Here is a 17,655-nt window from a genome sequence, read left to right as displayed (position 1 = left end):
CGCCGTACACGGATGGGTTCGTTCACGAGACTGATGCACAATGTTGGGCTGACGGGTAAATATTTGCTGTAAATCTGAACAGGCAATCGACTCGCCCATCGTGGGATGGTACTCCCTAACCCTATAGTTTCCATCCCGCCTTGCCTATCACATATCCGGCACACTTGCGCTTACAGAATAACACTCGATGACAGCTGTTGGGGCGGTAGCCGTACTGCTTGCTCATAGGATGATTGGTTTATCCGAAATCATTCATTCTCTTGAACTTTAATGTTCCGCATTGTCAATCGCTGTTCATGGATTGCGACAATTGATGAACAAGCACGTATAGTCATAGCCAGTTCAAGCTAGCCTCTTCCTGTGCGAATTTATCCGACCCAATCCAGTTTCCCGCATTCGTCGTCGAGAATATGTGATCTCAGCTGCGAATCCCACTTGGAGTTGACCGACAGGTATGCACGCGACTGAAACATGTGGGTGGCCAGTTCCGAGAATCCTGGATCTGTGACCCCCTCTTCATTTAAAACCCCACTTGCGGAGAATTTCTCGGGTGGATTCATACTAACTGTCGTGAATATAAAGAGCCAAGAATTGCAGCGGTCGTCCATCGTCACAGTAACCCACTTCGAGATATCGCCAGCTGTTAGGAGCCAGATACCGTCATATTATTTGCATGCTATGTGGTTCACTCCGGGAAAGACCACTTGCGGTAGACAGCCGAAGACATGGTTTTGGATTGTTTTGGTGCTTGGTTGTCTTTGCGGGCAAACTCGCGGCCAATATGTCGACGACCCGTCAGCAATTCAGAATGTTACGTACACTTACGATAATTACGTTCTCAGTGGGTCAATGATGGTTAGTTCCGTTTAACCTTAGTATCAATTCTGGAATGCTCATCTTCATGTTGTTGCTTAGCTCAAAAGTTATCCCAATAATATGGACGCCTATATCTATTATGAAACATACAATGGAGTTTGGAATATGACCGGTATATAAAATTAACTTGGCAGATGCATACAATAATTGTTATCTCATATATTCTTATAGGCACTACTATCACCGTGCACTGGCAGTGGGAAAACTCCGACAACACTTACGGAAATTGGTCGTTCAGCGGTGCCATTAGTCCATACGGTATCTCAAAATTCTACGTGTATCTAGTGCTAGTAGAATCCGGAGTGACATATACTGATGACAACAACGGTCAGTATTATCAGGTGGCGAATGGCGCTCCTCGCTCGACAGCAAATTGCACTGGTTACGACGTTGTTCACACTTCGGTTTCCAACGGTGTTACCAACCTTAACTTGGCTCTCAATGGAAACGGATGTGCTTTATATTCGCCTGATGTGAAATATTTGACGGTATCCATTACTCCTTATTCGGGAGACCTCGTTCGCATCAAGATCACAGATACCGCGAATAAGCGATGGCAGCTTCCTGCAAATGTTGTGGCGGAAGGAGCTCCCTCGAAATCCATAAAAACAAAGTCTTACTCTGTCTCATACACCAATTCTCCTTTCACATTCAAGGTGACTAGGCCATCTGGCGAGGTCTTGTTTGACACAAACGTATCTGGCCTCCCATCACTGATATTTGAGGATGAATATTTGGAAATATCTTCGGTTCTACCTGATAATGCTAATATTTATGGACTTGGAGATATGGCTGATTCGTTCCGTCGCTCCCCTGACACGACTTTACAGACACTCTGGAATATTGATCAGGGTACGACAAGGAAGAATAATGCTTATGGCAGTCATCCGGTCTATTATGAATTGCGGGATGGACTGGTGCATGGTGTTTTTCTTCGCAATTCGAATGGCATGGACATTGCCTTGGTACCCGGACAGATCACGTATCGTGTCCTAGGTGGTGTGCTTGACTTCTTTGTGTTTACCGGACCTACCCCAGCTGCTGCTCTTGGTCAATACACATCCATCATTGGGAAACCAGCGTTTGTTCCTCTCTGGACGCTTGGCTTTCATCAGTGCAGATATGGAGGCACCTGGGTCTCTACTCAGGGCATTAAGGATACGGTTGATTCGCTTCAGCAAGCAGGATTGTACCTGGATACCGTATGGGCCGACATTAACTATATGAATGCATACGATGACTTCACTCTGGGCAGCAGCTTCTGGGACTGGAACGCTTATGTGGCTACGCTTCACCAGGAGAATCTTCATCATGTGCCGATTGTGGATCCCGGTATTCCCATTGTCAATGGTTACCAACCTTATCAAGATGGCTTGTCAAGTGATATCTTTCTTAAATGGCCTAACGGTACTCTATTTGTGAGTTGCCAGCTTTATTTTTGTATTAGAAGTGAGGTTTTTGTCTCTAACTTATAATACTGTTAGTTTGGTCAAGTGTGGCCCGGTGTTACCGTATGGGCAGATTGGTTTCATCCGCAGTCTGGCAACTGGTGGACCAACCAGGTATTTCTCTCCGACGGTTCCTTTAGTTGAAATTATATACTGACTCCGAATGTAATAGATTACGAAGTTCCATCAGATCGACAGCTTCGATGGCCTGTGGATAGATATGAATGAAGCATCCAACTTTGTAACTCCTGCAGGATACGAGCCAGCCTATAAGATCAACAATGATGGTGCTTGGGGTATCACGGGTCTCAACACTCGCACCTTATCCACGAATGTCACTCATTACTCGGGCGTCACAGAGTATAATGTGCATAATCTTTTTGGTCATTACGAGGCGATTCATACGCACGACGCTTTATCAGCCCTAAACCCTGGCAAGAGAACATTTGTTTTGACGCGCTCATCCTTCGCCGGTACCGGACATTATTCGCAGAAATGGAATGGAGATAATGCCGCTACATGGGATGACCTCTACCTGTCTATTCCTCAGATTATGTCTAACCAACTCTTTGGCATTCCAATGGTGGGCTCCGATATTTGCGGGTTTAATGGTGAGACTACCGAAGAACTTTGTAACCGCTGGGCACAGCTTGGGGCATTCTATCCATTTTCCCGTCATCATCACGCAACAGGTAACGCCGATTCATTTTTCTTTGTGTGGGAGTCGGTCACCCAATCGGCATTGAACGCGTACACTGTTCGTTATACCCTCTTGCCATATCTTTACGGCCTCATGCAACAGGCATCGCAAACTGGAAATTCAGTCTTTCGTCCCCTTTGGTGGGATAATCCATCGGATGCGAATACATATGGCATTGACACTCAGTTCACTTTGGGCAATGGCCTACTGGTCACGCCGGTTTTGACTGAAGGCGCAACTAGCGTTACAGGCTACTTCCCCAGTAAGTTGCCACTGAATTTGTTTAGTAATAGCAGTGTGGCTAATTTTCTCTGTTACAGATGGCATCTGGTATGATTGGTACACTGGAAGCGCGGAATCGACTTCCGCTGGCTACAAGACGCTTGATGCAAACTTGACACATATAAATGTCCACGTTAAGGGTGGCGTCATTCTTCCGGCACAATATCCATCGAAGACGACATACAATACAACCCAAAACCCATACTTCTTGATTGCGGCTCTAGATAGCAATGGGATGTCGTCTGGAAGTCTCTATGTCGATGATGGTGTCTCGGTGAATTCAAAGTATAGCCAGCTATCTTTCGATGTGAGTGGAAGCACCCTTACGATCGCAGTCAGCCAGAACACATTCCATATTGCGCCAAAGTTATCTTCAGTGCAGGTTTGGGGATATTCCTCAACCAGCCCGCCTAACGCTATATATCTTAATGGTCGTCGTGTTAACGCAGCTCAAGTGACCTTGAGTCAGCAGGTTCTCAACGTCACAGGGCTGAACGTTGACTTGAATACGAAGAGTGTGCTTCAATGGAAGTAGTCATTTGTTGTTTGTGTCCGTATCGGCAAAAGTTGAGCATCTGAATGCGATTTGAAATGTTATTCTTTCAAAGGTCGCGATGCTGCTCTAGTAATTGTAATGTATTCGAAGTTGTTGAATACAGTATCTGGTTCAGAAGTTGTGGAGCCACTTGACATATTAGGGAGAGCGAACGGGTAGTAGAGAACTGTATTCGTGCCCTGAATCTTTTTATTGAAACGCTGGGATTTGAGTCAACGGTGGGCCTCGTATTGGTGCCAACATTTTGTGTGAAACCGGAGTCCACTAGTCTAAATCATCTGAAACTCCTACCATTCATCCGACTTAAACGATTGCGGCCCTAGTGCAGAGACCCATGAGAGCAAGCTTATTTTTAAGTAATTCGTAATAGTATTTGGTTTTATATACTATTTCGCGCACGTCTTTCAGGGAATTCATCTCAACCAATACAACTGAGAGAGTGGCTCGAGTAAGCAAGCAAGAGCCAAGCGCGTAGAGCACTTGATAGTGCTGGGTCACGAGAGTCAGGAGAGTTTTGAATAACCTGAGATGCAGAACATATTCCAATTGCGGGACGAGGGGTTGGCCGGACCAGCAGGTAAGTGAGAGCGTTCGGTGGCGAGTGCCGGAACGGAAATTCCCAAACTTGCATTGCATTGGCCCCGCTAAAGAGAGTCAGGCCCCGCTAAAGCAGAGTCAGGCCCCGCTAACGGAGACTCCCATCTGTCCCGTGCTATCGTCCATTACCCATTACTCTCACAGACACGCTAATGGCATGACAGCTCCAGTCTGGATGTGCAAAATATGAGGATCCCATCTTGACCAATAGCTGTGATACGCAGCGAAGTCCTTATATGATTAACCACGGTAATTGTCCGCTAGCACTTCATCTTGATAGACTCCAAGATAACGTTGATTTTGGCCGCGATGGCCACGATGGAGGTCGGTTGGGAGGATTGCTGCATTGCACAAGATTTGAACCCGCGTATGAGAGTATTTAACATCGCCCAGTTGCCCAATGGTACACCGGAGCTGCCTTGTTACACACTGTTGTTTAATTTTCCAAAGTCGCAAATGTGAGGTCGGATTCGTAGCTATGATCTACGGCTGTTGCAGTTCCCTAGGTAGACGGTGGGCAAAACGTTAACATGTCGGAGACTTGCTAGACTTGCCGTAAAGTTTGCTACGACGAAGAATCGTGCGCAACTTAACGAATTGTCCCACTTCCCAGCTTCGAAAATCTCTCGACCTGCGGTCAGCGTTTTCTCCAAAAGTCGGGTCGCAATCTGGCGCGAGAAAGCATGTATCAAATGTCGTTTAGCGATTAACTACAACTCTCGTCACCGTCCAAAGCAATTCCCACCTATTGGATCCAAGATTGTGGAAAGACTTCTTCGCTTCAATAAGTATGGACGATTTGAATATAGTGGTAGAGAGGGTCCAGGGTTAACATGGTGCACCGCGGTCCAACAATAATGTTTTTCGTGTACTCAGTTCCACGTCACCGACAGATTGCAAGCCACTATTGGTCTGTCAATGGATATCGGAAGTAAGGGTAGGATGTCACTACGGACAACTTGATGAGAATCAAATTGCTGAAAACCAAGATATGGTGCAATGCAATCGCAATAAAAGCTAACTTAAAAACAATCACGCTCTACACAACATATCAAAAGCATTTCCAAATAATTTCCGTCTAATTAGACACGTTCGACCTCAACACCACGCAGCTTCTCGGCATCGACAATACCTTCGGCGTTCTTGGCATCCTCACTCAAGGCATGAGTGGGAATAAATGAGGATGACTGACGGGCACTAAGAACTTTCTCATAGAGCTCGTCCACCTCCTCAAGAGACAACCCCTTGGTCTCAAAGACGAAAAGATAGACAAAAACAACGGCAATCAGGCAGAACGTACCCCAAATGAAAAATACTTTGGGTCCCAAGTTCGCATTGCCTGGACCGGAGTCGACCATGTATGGAGTTGCAAATCCAATACCGAAATTCCAAATCCAATTCGACATGGTGCAAAGAGCGACACTCTTGGATCGAGTTCGAAGGGAAAAGGTCTCGCCAGTGACGACCCAAGCGACAGGACCCCAGGTAGAGGCGAAGAATGAAATGTACATGCACACGAACGCAATCAGAACCTTGTTGGAAACGATGGAACTGACACTGACACCAACAATGGCAACAATGTACTCAGCCACACACATACCAATGGCACCAACTAATAAAAGCTTACGACGGCCAATCCTCTCGACCGCGTACATACCGGGAGGAGTCATAACAACATTGACGATGTTCGTAATCAAGCCAATAATGAATGGATCGGTGATACCGGACTTCTGGAAGAAATCTGTGCCATAGTAGAAGATAAAGTTGATGCCGCTCAATTGTTGAAGGGCCTGAACAGTAGTGACGACTATCAATCTGTATAATTGACGACCCTCGTTGGTGAAGCAATGAACAAATCCCGTACTGCCAAACGAGAGCTCGTACTCATAGTTCGCTCGGATCTCCAACAACTGCTCGCTCACGTACTCATGATCAGGGGGAAGAGCGCTTAGACGGCCGAGAGACTTGCGTGCGTCGTCGAGCATGCCTTTCTTAACGAAATATCTTGGCGACTCTGGAAGTATAGCCATACCACCGGCAAGAATCAAGCCCCACGCAAACTGAACGCCGATAGGGATTCGATACGCTCCAGTGTCGCTACGATTCTGGGTGGAATTGTTGACAATACTGGCGATCAGCAAACCGATCGTAATGGCCCACTGGTACCCCGATACGATAGAGCCGCGAATCCATTTAGGAGCAGCCTCAGACTGGTAAAGAGGTACCACAGCAGAGATAAATCCGAGACCAAGGCCGGCAAAAAATCTTCCTTAACCAAATTGTTAATGAAAATTGACAACCGTATAGAGAAACGAACATACCGACAGCGAACAAGGGAATCGCAGACGCGGCACTTTGAAGGGCAACACCAAGGGCGAAAACAGCACATCCGATAATTAAATTTCTAAGTGGACGGGTTAGCATAAAGCGCGGCGAAGCTAGGCAAGTTGTGCTTACATGCGACGCCCGAAGATCTCACCGACAAAAGACATCGAGAACGACCCGATTGTAGTTCCGGCGGAGAGAATTGACACGATCAGCGACTTTTGTGAAGAAGTCAGGAAAGGATTGCCACTGGCGTCCTCATTAGTTGCAAACACGTGTTTGAAGTGGTCCATGGCGATAATGCCACTAATTGATCCTGTGTCGTAGCCATAAAGAATACCGCCAAAACAGGCGAAACTGGCGACTATGATGGAAGGCCAGAAAGAGCCTTGAGAAGGCTTCTCAACGTTAAGACCGAGTTTCATTGATTGCGGAAAACGAGCTGCAAAACCTATGAAAGCAATATGGGATGGCAAACGAACTGTGAGATTGGGAAGACAAGTTTCTTATAGTTTTATATTCTCAGGACTGGGCAACTCAGACACACAATGCTCTGATATCGTACGGTGTTTATGCGGGGTTACTGCGTGGCGTCTTGTGGGCAGGAAGTCATATGGGCGTATGGAATTAAGAATAAGTTGATTGCGACATCGGCGCCATTGTTGTTCCGCATTATTGCTTCATGAAAACTTAAATAAATTTGTTGTGTCATTCAATGACATTAGCTGGAGATCGAGCGTTGAAGCGTTGAAGCGTTGAAGCGTTGGTTGCTTGGCGGTGTGGCTAATGAAGCTAATAGAGTTGGTGAATGTGCTGACTTCGGGCCGCTCCACGGGATCTGCGTGGCGCATTTGTCTTACACTCTAAAAGTGGGACTGCGGGGTAGTCCCACTTCCGAGTCCCACAAACGCTAGCAGATTTATTAACGCAAACCGGCTAGCGCTTTCGGTATTGACGCGGCAGCTACAATGTGTATCTTGTCCAGCGTGCTTGCAGCGGTCCAATCCTGGGCTGAGCCCTTCACGATACTGAGGAGTGCGGGGCAATTCGTTGAAGCTAACGCTGCTTGTGAGTTTGTGGGCCGGGGATTGGCCAGAGATAGCTCAATCGTGTAAGGCAATGCTGGACTCAGTGCCCCTCACCTGCGGATCGACGGCTATCCCCGTCATCTACCCCGCTTCCTGTAAAATGGCTACCCAATTCAGTATGCTAACTGCAAGTGTTGCTGGTGCTGCACCACTGCGGACACCCTATCTCCAAACATTACTTTTGGTTTGGCAAGTTTGTCACCCCCTGACCCACAGGTCCCAAATAACTCCAGTCCCAATATGCTCACACTTGAGAGAAGGGCCGACGTGCAGGTGATACACCACTGCAAGTTATGGTCACAACGGGTCATCATGTCAGCCTCAGAGTCGGCCCCCGGGTTAGCATCAGGGTCAACCTTTAGCGAGTAGGCCCCGCTCACTGACCAAACAGTATTTACCCCGCATCAAGGAGTCCCAACCCAACCCTGTGTCTACTAGTCAAGTGGCATGTGGAAATGGAGATGCGGGGCAGAGTGTGAGAGGAGAGGCTCTACAGCTGTGACTTCTTCGATCCAACTTCGCTACTACCCCGACACCGTCGCCCTGCCCGCTCGCACCCTTCTCCATTAGCACTTGATCTTGTCTTCGACGCCCTAAACCACTGTTCGCACTAACCTGTTAGATTCGCCGTTGCGATAGTCTAAACATAGTAACTTTGTTGGGCGGCGATCTGAACAGCTTGTCAGATACGGAAATGCGGAGACCCTGAGGTTGCTGTAGTCAACTCGTCTGTATTAGGGACTGTTGCCTTGGCACTAACCTCCTTCCTCCCACCACCCCCCTGCATTGTACTGCAACTTCTCGATCCTCCAATCGAATGCTGGCTATATTCATTTTTCTTAATGGTTAGTGATCTGCGAGCTTTTCCCGCATTTTGCCTGGAAAAGCACAACCTTGCTCCTCATTTGCTTTTCGTGCCTGTCATTTCCCCGCTCATGGACAGAATACAAATGCTAGAGGAATACCTCGTAATTATAATTCTCATAAACAAACTAAACCAAATTCTTGCTGCGACTGAGTCATGGTTTCCTTAACGACTTGTGTCTTCGTAGTGCTGCTTGGGTTCAGCCGTTTGGTCCACTCCTATTACACCGAGGAGTACCGTCCGCAATTCCACTTCACTCCAGAGCAGAATTGGATGAATGATCCGAATGGGCTCGTGTACTACAATGGCCAATATCATCTATTTTACCAGTATAACCCCAACGGGACCACCTGGGGTTTCATGTCATGGGGACACGCTGTCTCGACCGATCTCGTGCACTGGAAGCATTTGCCGATTGCGCTCGAGTGTGAGTCCGATTCTAACGGGAATGTCTTGCAAATGTTCTTTTCTGGGTCCGCTGTTGTCGATGTTAACAACACGACTGGCTTCGCTGTGCCCGTCGGCAAGGACCGTCGCGGCCATGTCATCTATTCCACTCCAATGGTTGCCATCTACACCAGCAACTACCCTACGGCCCATACTCAATCCAACGGCGTAGTCATTCGTGAAGGACAGCAGTCCCAGTCGATCGCATTCTCCAACGATGATGGCCTAACTTGGACCCAATATGAAGGCAATCCTGTCATAGAATCGCCTCCTGCGCAGTACGCCGACCAATATCAGCAGTTCCGTGACCCATTCGTGTTTTGGTATGCTCCAACATCCAAATGGATCATGGTTGCGTCTCTGGCAATGGAGCACATTCTTCTTATCTACTCATCCGACAATCTGAAGAATTGGACGTTGCAGTCCCAGTTCGGGCCGGAAAATGCAAGGTTCGGACAATGGGAGTGTCCGTCATTGTTTCCTCTCTATGTGGACGGCAACACGAAAACACAAAAGTGGGTCGTACTCTTGGGAATCAACCCTGGCGGTATTATCACTGCATCTGGTACCCAGTACATCGTGGGTTCGTTCAATGGAACTACTTTTGTCCCCGATCCGTCGGATGTATATGACCCCACACAGATACCGGCTGGCAGCGCTGTGTTCCAGGACTTCGAGTCGATTTCGTCCTCGTTTGAAGAACTGGGTTGGAATGCCACGGGTGACTTCTCCGGTCTCGGTCCCCAGAACGCGTCAACCGTTCAGGTGTGGAATATCATGGGCTATCTCGGAACAGGCGTACTGACAACTTACCTCTTCGGCGACATCGCGACAGGCACCATCACTTCCCCTACGTTTACAATCACCAAACAATACATCAGCTTCTTGATTGCTGGTGGTTATTATCCCTACAATCCGGCCACAGCTGGAACTCCCAACGACAATCAAGTTTCATTCAGTCTTGTCATTGGTGGCCAGATTGTGCATTCGCAGACGGGCACTGACACTGAGGATTTGGTGTGGCGCAATTGGAATGTGGCGGGCTGGATGGGCCAACAGGCCTACTTTGTTGTCACCGACGTCAACACTGGTCCCTTTGCCCACCTACACGTCGACGAGATCATATTTTCTGACAGCCCCAAGGACGAGGCGAACTGGTTCGACTTCGGACCCGACTTATATGCCGCCGCTACATACAACGGCCTAGATAACAACCATAGGACCGTGATTGGATGGATGAACAATTGGGGCTATGGCCAAAATATTCCGACCAGCCCTTGGCGAAGCGCAATGAGTGTTCCACGTACCCTGGCACTCAAGACCATTAACAACAAAGTCCGACTCGTACAGCAGCCAGTGTCATCATTGTCGTCGCTCTACACGTCACCGTTGTATTCCCACCAGTTCTCGTCCCTCCGGGCAGGCGAGACTGCGATAAATGTACCAGCCCCGTACAATGCGAGAATGAAGTTTACGGTACAGTTCACACGCGGAAGTGGAACACAGGTCGGTGTCATTCTGCGCTCTAATACGACTGATACCCAAGAGACCGTGGTCGGATACGATTTCCTTGGCCAGAATGTATTTGTCGATCGCTTCAAGTCCGGCGATAACTCATTCGTCGACTGGCAGCCAAACCCTTACCCGGGACGCTTCATTGCTACTCTACCGACGAAATCGACCGATTGCATCACGCTCAACATCTTCTTGGACTGGTCTTCGGTCGAAGTGTTTGATGGCCAGGGCCAGGCAGTTATCACATCGCAGATCTTCCCGCTTGATGATAGTGCACAAGTCAAGTTGTTCTCTGTCGGTGGCACAACAAAATCTGTTACTGTGTCCGTCAATGGCATAAAGTCAGCCTGGACTTGACAAGTTTGATAGGATTGTATTTCTACCTATCGATGATTTATGGTGTATTTTCCAAATATGGATCAAAGTTGTTACAAGCAAAGGTTTGGCTATTTCTGAAGTGGGAATGTTATTACTCCTTGGAGATTGGGAGTTTAAATTTGAGTTTACGCAGTGCGATGTGCGCAATATATTTTATTATTAACATCTTCTGTAGCCTAAGCAAGAAACTGGACACAGAATCAATAGATTTCAATTTTAGCTCACTCTCATCGGTTTTTCCGCAAACTCATTTCGACGCGATAACTCCTCTTTGAATGACCGTTTCAAGTACAATGTGATTCCATCCACTCGTGCATCAGATTACTTATCCATCGAAATAACGACTACTTTCCCCGCCGCATCCTTCCCATACGCCTCGACAGCCTCATCCAACCCAACAACTACAAACTCCTCGTCTGCCTTGGTCTTCAACGTGCCGCTGTCAAACCACCCCTGCAACTCCCGCATCATGTCGGCCATATCCGCAGCAGAGTAATTGAGCGAATTACATCCAACTAGCTCATGCTCCTTTCGATATGCCTGGAGCATGTCGAACGTGAAATCCGTGCTAGCCCCTCCCCTGGGCGCGGTGATCCACACATACCGTCCCTTGACCGCCAACACGCCCAACGCCGCCTTCATCAGTCCAATATCTCCTACCGTATCTATCACAACATCCGCGCCCTTCCCACCTGTCAGAGAAGCGACGGCGTCGAGCGCCGTGTCCTTCGCCACGTTCACATCGGTACTGTCACGTCTCGACGCCGTAATCACGCCCTTGCAACCCATGGCTTTGGCAACCTGGACCGCAGCCGACCCGACCGCGCCCGTCGCTCCAAGCACAAGAACAACGTCTTCGGTCGTCGTCCTCGCCCGTCGGAGGCACAGCGCACCAGTCGTGAATGGCACGCCTACACTCGCGGCCTGCAAATATGACAAAGTGCGTGGTTTCCGTACTACGGCTGCTTCTGGAAACAGACAAAACTCTGCATGTGCCCCATCTGTGGAAAACCCAAACGTAGAACCACTGGTCCCATACACATCCTCGCCAATTCGGTCCTTCGGGCCGTCGACTATAGTGCCTGAGAAGTCGCGTCCCGGAACTCGCGGGAAGGATGTGAGCGGGAACAAGCCTTTGGCGTTTAGTTTGTCGGACGGCTGGATTGCGGATGCGTGGACTTTGACAAGGACGTGACCGCGTGTGACGGTCGGCTTAGGGACGGTTGCAAGAGAGAGAATGGGAGGTGACGAAGGCGAGGAGCGGGTCAAGCGGAGGGACTTCATTGTCGTGGATTCTGGCGCCATGGCTGTGCTGTATTATAATGTAAGAGAGGATGTCTGTTGAACAGGGTGGTGAATATTAACACTTGATAGAAGTAGACTATGAACTGGTCGATGACGTCACCGTCGTGTACTCTGCTCGGCTATACTCGGCTCGGCTGCTCTCGGCTTCAGGTTCTCGGTGCGACATATGTGTAACTTGACGGGACAGTAGCAACCGATAGTTTGATAATATAATGAGCGATAATTATGTGACAGCATTAGTCCAACTCCTGATTCAGATATATGCCAATTATATTATTACAAGCGTGAAAATGCTATGCCCAACATTATATGTCATTTTATTTCATACAATCTATACAAGAAAAACCTCTAGCCGCCCCACTGCTCCATAGTCTTTGCCATTTCTAGTTTCCGGCTAGTCCAAGCGTCCACAATCTCCTTCTTCTCAATCTCGGCTTTGCGCTCCTCCTCCTCCTCTTCCGCTTCTTGTTCGGCCGTCATAGTCGGGTTCGGTCGCTCTGGAAATACGTGCTCGATATCGTCCCAATTGTGTAGGTCCAGAATCTTTACCATCTCTTTGCGAGCGCTCGTCTTCATGCTGTGACTGTATCCCCGGCGATTTCCCGCCCCCAGCTCGCTTTGGTCTTTCTCGAGGCCCTGGTTATCGCTATCTTTCGCGCCGTCGACCCGCCAAGCCGAGAACAACGGCGGTGTGATGGAATATCCACGGATTATTCCCTGCTGGAGTTTCCGGATGATATCGATGTCGATAGCAGCAGTAATCCCACGGTAGGACAGATCCAGTATCAGCCGCTCTGCACCCTTACGCGTGATGGCGTAGCCCATTGTGCACACGGGACTCCAGGCCGGCGCGATGGCGCGCATTTTGCCCAAGTTGCGACCATGGATGCCGAGCGACTGTAGCTGGCCGACAAAGTGGTCGAACGTGTCATGACGAGACGGTACGTTGGGGTCCTCGTAGATGTGCACGAGATCCAGACGGTCCTCATTCGAGCGGTCGGAGCACTGGCCGACGTAGAGTACGTCCCAGTCGAGGCCGTAGGGTGCTATTTTCTTCTCGTGCTCTGTCGGTGGCGTGGTGCGAATGCGATTGTGTTGCATCTGCGTGCTGAGGAGTTCAAAGATATCGTGGATGTTGGCGTCAAAGTCGACGTCGTCCTCGAGCACGAGCAAGGTCTCGAAGTCGGAATCGAGCAGGTAGCGCCACGCGTCGACATGAGCTCGCCAGCAGCCGAGCTCTGGCGGCCGGAGCCAGTATGAATGGAGTGGCTTGGCCTTGTCGGCGATGGCAGCGCCGTCCACTCCGGGGATGTATGTGAAGTTGATGCCATAGACTGAGCCGAGCAGCTCCATGGCGTCCTGGCGGTCGGAGCGGTAGGGCATGCTGAGGTAAGCGATGCCACCGAAGCCCAGCGTCTCGTTCTGTGCGCGCGAGGCAAGGCGTCTAATCGCGGGTGCTGGCATGGTCTTATCCATAACGTATGGTAACGGATGTACCAGGTCGGAGAACAGAACATAGCTGACGATGAGAGAAACGACTGAGACGAGCGCAAGCACGATCGCGACGCAGGTTGCGACCATTCGCCTTCGCGACCAGTTCAGCCGTGCGACCGCGTCGCTAGCGGCCCATTCCAGCTTGCGATAGCGAACGTTGGCAGAATCTAGCAAGCCACTAAATTTCTCGGATGCGCGTGAATTCATGGCGCGGTGTGGTAATGAGGCATGAGGGCAGAGACGGCAGGGGCAAGAATGGCGATGAACGTTTAAACATCGCGGCTGGGAGCCGTGAAGTCGCGATGAGCAGCCCATACTGACCCGACCCACTTGATAAGCATTTAACCCGACACACAACTGCCCACGCGCCCAACTGGACCCGGGACTAAAATTAACACATGGTCGCCTCCGCTCCTGTTCAGCAAAATCTTAAAGCAGTAGTACTCTAAAGTACAGACAATCCAATGTTCATATACTTTATATTACAAAGTTATTATTATTATTATACAAAACCGTCTATCGCCAAATTAAATCCAAAATGATCCAAAATGAAGCGTTCATGTTGCAATCGTTAACGATACATCTTCCGCCGTCGTGACTGCCTCCTGTTCCTTGGTTTTCGTCTGCTTAACATTGTCTTCCCCCGGCGTTGTCTCATCAGTCATGTTCTCCGTAGTCTCTTCTGATTTCTCCTGATTTGTCTCGTCACCAGCCCCTTCTGCCGTATTTACTTCAGGTGATATAGCCGCTTCGGCTGACTGTTCAACTGACGTGGGACTCTCACCAGTTTGCTCGCCACTGCTATCAGCCCGACCCTCCTCACTATCAATCGAATTGCTGGTTGCGTCACTGGGTGTAGGTGTCTCGGAAGAGTCTGTGACCTCCTCTAACGGAGCCTGACCGGCTTCCTTGCTTGCTGCCTTCTCCTCTTCTAGCGTGCCACTGAACTGAGCCACGTGCTCCTCGGACGGGTCAGCGACTGGAACTGCAGTCTTTGTCCCTTTCTTGCTGGGTATTACGCGTTCGTAGTCCTCCCAATTCGTCCGGTCCAGGTTCACGAGCATCGCGTGCCGTGCGCTGTTTCTGATGTTGAGACTGGTGCCCGCGATATTTCCGATATCCTTCTCTTTCTCGTCTTTCTCCTTCTTCTGCTGCTCGATTTCCTCTGACGATAGCTGCTTCTTCGTGTCGCTGTCCTTTTCGTTGTTAAGTCGGAATGCAGAAAACGGCGGTGGTGTGACCGTGTAGCCGCGAATGGCACCAGCTTGCAGCTTGTTCAGCATGTCGACGTCGACTGCCGTGCTGAGACCGAGATACGACAAGTTGAGCAACAATCGCTGCGCACCGCGGCGAGTGATGGCATACGCCAGCGTGCACACTGGACCGTAAGAGGGCGAGATAACGCGTGTTTTGCCGATGGCCTTGCCGTAGACACCAAGGGACTGCAACATGCTGACAAAGTGCTCATGCGTGATGGCGCGCTGCGGGGCATCCTGGTCGATGTAGGCTTGTGCGAGGTCCTTCCGCGGACTAGCGTAGTCGGAACACTGGCCAAGATACAGGACGTCCCAGTCAAGACCGTAAGGCGCAGCCTCGATCTCTCTTTCCGTCGGCGGCGCGACACGCAATCTGTTATGCTGCATTTGCGTGCTCATGCGTTCAAAAATCTTGTGGATATTCACATCAAAGTCGGCGTCGTCCTCGAGAACCAGCATCGTCTCCTGACGTCCGGCGAGCATATGTCGCCACGCGTCGGCGTGCGCGCGCCAGCAGCCCAGCTCCGCCGGTCGCAGTTGCGACCCTCCGTCCGGCACAGACTTGGGGTGGACAGCCTCGCCATCGACACCGGGGATGAGGTGCAAGTCAAGGCCGTGGATGGAAGCGAGCAAGTGCATGGCGTCCTGCCGGTCACTGCGGGAAGGCAAGCTGATATACACTATTTCTCCGAAGCCGAGGGTCGCATTATGAGCGCGCGCGGCCAGCGACCGCGCGCGAGCATCGACGGTGCCGTTCCAGTGCGTTGCCGGGTTGAGGTCGTAGGAGTCATATTCTCGATTGGAACTGGCGAGCATAGCGTAGCGTGCTGCCATCAGAAAAAGTGTGCTGAGGGAGACCCAGAAGAGAAGGTTCCTGCTGCGCTTGCCAGCGGCCAAGTATGGCAGGTGCACGAACGCTGCTCGCGCGTCGGACAGGGTCACCATGGCGACTGGCGACTGGTGATGGCAATGGCAATGGCAATGGCGAATATGCGATGACGGAGTGTCGAGAGTCGACAGGTGACAAGTTGGCGATGGCGGTGGGCGAGCAGAATAGAACGACGGCCGAAGGAGACCAAGGCGGACCAGTCCAGGCTTTGGTTCGGGTCAGGTCGAAACTGCGGCTATCTCTCGTGGCTGCTGTATGCCAAAAATTTCTGAATTATCTTACCTGCGTCGGCCCCGGCCAAAATGCGGCTATCGTCAAGCAGGTTATCTTAGACGCTGCTACCCTAGCCCTGTAATTTGTTTGCGGACGCCAGGCGCCAGAACAAATCAGGCAGTTAAGTGAGCCGCACATTCGTTGCCCCGTAGGATTTCTAGTCGATTACATCTTGTAATGACTATTAGTCGACGAAATGTACTTGCGCCTTCCGATGACCCTGAAATGCTTAGGCTTAGACACCCGACGAGACTGAGTTTGGTATATTATGTTGTTCTTGATCCCCATTACACAGAAATAGCGAAAACGCAGCCCTCAAAGGTGACGGATATGAAGATCGATCGGGTACGTTGATAGTTACAGTAGTATAAGAGATAGAAAGATAACACGTGAAATTGATGACAGTAGTACGCCACGATGTTCCTAAAGACTCACAAAGGCTACCATAAGCAGTAAATAGGCACCACATACTGGGAACTGGAGCTCACTGCCAAGTTAGTGAAGTATGCCTAACTAGAACAGATGCCCACAAAGCGAGAAGGGTACGCGAAATGTGCTGCCAACCAACACTAACCAGTCAAATGCATGATTTGTTGCAACATAAGGGTGACAGTAAAATATACGCATAGGGACGATGAAGCAGAGACGCATCGGATTAAGATACCCACCGACTGGTTATGAGAATGGAAATGTGAAGCTGACGTCGTTGAACAGAGAGACAAGGGCAGGACATTGGACATACACAGACTTATCTCTCATATGGCGATATGCACGCAGCTGTTGCAAAACGACTTAAGCACGGTCTGCATGAAGACATCTCACTAGTCAAGGCTAACTTAGTCGAGTGGTTCGTCTTGGCATGATGGATATAAACGCACAATAATCGTAGATTTCGCTGATAAAGCGAAATGTTGTTCATGTATTATTCCAAAAGACACTACATGAGTGTATCACATTCTACACCACCATGATAGGCGCAACTCCAGCTTGCATTTCACTGTCTGTACAGGATACCCAATCGGACAAGAAGCAGTCCATTGTACGCACCACGAAATGTCGTCCACATTCGCGACCGCAGCACCACCATAGCACGTTCATCTGACGCCTTTTCAGTACATATATGCGGGACATGTGCTGGGCGGTAGCTCTGCCGATTAAAAGACTGTTCGTCCGAAGCTTGAGCTATTGTTAGCCGATTACACGATCAGGACTAAGTAGGAGTGATTACTGATTAGATAAATCTGATGTACACAGAGAGTTATACGACAATAGAACTGGCAGGAGACAGTTGGAAAGATGGCCGGCTTTTGTAAATATGCACTAGTTAGTCAGTCAATTAACAAAATTAAAGTTGCGTCCAC

General features: G+C 49.6%; 6 protein-coding genes across 6 annotated transcripts; 2 read left to right on the top strand and 4 right to left on the bottom strand.

Annotated features, from left to right (window-relative positions):
- Positions 1-481: 481 nt before the first annotated feature.
- On the top strand, positions 482-4,080 carry V1508DRAFT_421220 (glycosyl hydrolases family 31-domain-containing protein). The gene is made up of 6 exons (XM_066940855.1): positions 482-855; positions 916-988; positions 1,048-2,294; positions 2,361-2,438; positions 2,497-3,286; positions 3,345-4,080. Exons 1-6 carry the CDS (start codon positions 679-681, stop codon positions 3,839-3,841), a joined length of 2,862 nt encoding a protein of 953 aa, XP_066794585.1. The 5' UTR covers positions 482-678; the 3' UTR covers positions 3,842-4,080.
- Positions 4,081-5,069: 989 nt separating this feature from the next.
- Positions 5,070-7,548, bottom strand: V1508DRAFT_197851 (general substrate transporter). Its single transcript, XM_066936187.1, has 3 exons — positions 6,917-7,548; positions 6,781-6,863; positions 5,070-6,728 (listed from the first exon to the last, which is right to left on the bottom strand). Exons 1-3 carry the CDS (start codon positions 7,207-7,209, stop codon positions 5,542-5,544), a joined length of 1,563 nt encoding a protein of 520 aa, XP_066794584.1. The 5' UTR covers positions 7,210-7,548; the 3' UTR covers positions 5,070-5,541.
- Positions 7,549-8,868: 1,320 nt separating this feature from the next.
- V1508DRAFT_421212 (glycosyl hydrolase) lies at positions 8,869-11,301 on the top strand. The gene has a single exon (XM_066940854.1). It carries the CDS (start codon positions 8,894-8,896, stop codon positions 11,054-11,056), a length of 2,163 nt encoding a protein of 720 aa, XP_066794583.1. The 5' UTR covers positions 8,869-8,893; the 3' UTR covers positions 11,057-11,301.
- On the bottom strand, positions 11,210-12,520 carry V1508DRAFT_421211 (uncharacterized protein). The gene has a single exon (XM_066940853.1). The coding sequence runs from the start codon at positions 12,380-12,382 to the stop codon at positions 11,399-11,401; it is 984 nt and encodes a 327-aa protein (XP_066794582.1). The 5' UTR covers positions 12,383-12,520; the 3' UTR covers positions 11,210-11,398.
- Positions 12,521-12,634: 114 nt separating this feature from the next.
- V1508DRAFT_421210 (uncharacterized protein) lies at positions 12,635-14,128 on the bottom strand. The gene has a single exon (XM_066940852.1). The coding sequence runs from the start codon at positions 14,081-14,083 to the stop codon at positions 12,731-12,733; it is 1,353 nt and encodes a 450-aa protein (XP_066794581.1). The 5' UTR covers positions 14,084-14,128; the 3' UTR covers positions 12,635-12,730.
- A 214-nt stretch (positions 14,129-14,342) lies between these two features.
- On the bottom strand, positions 14,343-16,342 carry V1508DRAFT_421209 (uncharacterized protein). Its single transcript, XM_066940851.1, has one exon. It carries the CDS (start codon positions 16,075-16,077, stop codon positions 14,434-14,436), a length of 1,644 nt encoding a protein of 547 aa, XP_066794580.1. The 5' UTR covers positions 16,078-16,342; the 3' UTR covers positions 14,343-14,433.
- Between the last annotated feature and the right edge of the window lie 1,313 nt (positions 16,343-17,655).

The sequence above is a fragment of the Lipomyces doorenjongii genome (genome assembly GCF_038497915.1).
Source record: "Lipomyces doorenjongii strain NRRL Y-27504 unplaced genomic scaffold V1508scaffold_42, whole genome shotgun sequence".
NCBI classification, from domain to species: domain Eukaryota; kingdom Fungi; phylum Ascomycota; class Lipomycetes; order Lipomycetales; family Lipomycetaceae; genus Lipomyces; species Lipomyces doorenjongii.
This window is presented reverse-complemented; position numbering and strand designations above follow the sequence as displayed.

Excerpts from the sequence above, each read along its gene's own strand:
- V1508DRAFT_421211 (XM_066940853.1), bottom strand. The coding sequence starts at position 12,382 with ATGGCGCCAGAATCCACGACAATGAAGTCCCTCCGCTTGACCCGCTCC.
- V1508DRAFT_421220 (XM_066940855.1), top strand. The coding sequence starts at position 679 with ATGTGGTTCACTCCGGGAAAGACCACTTGCGGTAGACAGCCGAAGACA. Across the intron at positions 856-915 it reads TTCTCAGTGGGTCAATGATG|CTCAAAAGTTATCCCAATAA; the intron begins GTTAGTTCCGTT and ends GTTGTTGCTTAG. Across the intron at positions 2,439-2,496 it reads GCAACTGGTGGACCAACCAG|ATTACGAAGTTCCATCAGAT; the intron begins GTATTTCTCTCC and ends CGAATGTAATAG.
- V1508DRAFT_421209 (XM_066940851.1), bottom strand. The coding sequence starts at position 16,077 with ATGGTGACCCTGTCCGACGCGCGAGCAGCGTTCGTGCACCTGCCATAC.
- V1508DRAFT_421210 (XM_066940852.1), bottom strand. The coding sequence starts at position 14,083 with ATGAATTCACGCGCATCCGAGAAATTTAGTGGCTTGCTAGATTCTGCC.
- V1508DRAFT_197851 (XM_066936187.1), bottom strand. The coding sequence starts at position 7,209 with ATGAAACTCGGTCTTAACGTTGAGAAGCCTTCTCAAGGCTCTTTCTGG. Across the intron at positions 6,864-6,916 it reads GAGATCTTCGGGCGTCGCAT|AAATTTAATTATCGGATGTG; the intron begins GTAAGCACAACT and ends CCGTCCACTTAG. Across the intron at positions 6,729-6,780 it reads GATTCCCTTGTTCGCTGTCG|GAAGATTTTTTGCCGGCCTT; the intron begins GTATGTTCGTTT and ends AATTTGGTTAAG.
- V1508DRAFT_421212 (XM_066940854.1), top strand. The coding sequence starts at position 8,894 with ATGGTTTCCTTAACGACTTGTGTCTTCGTAGTGCTGCTTGGGTTCAGC.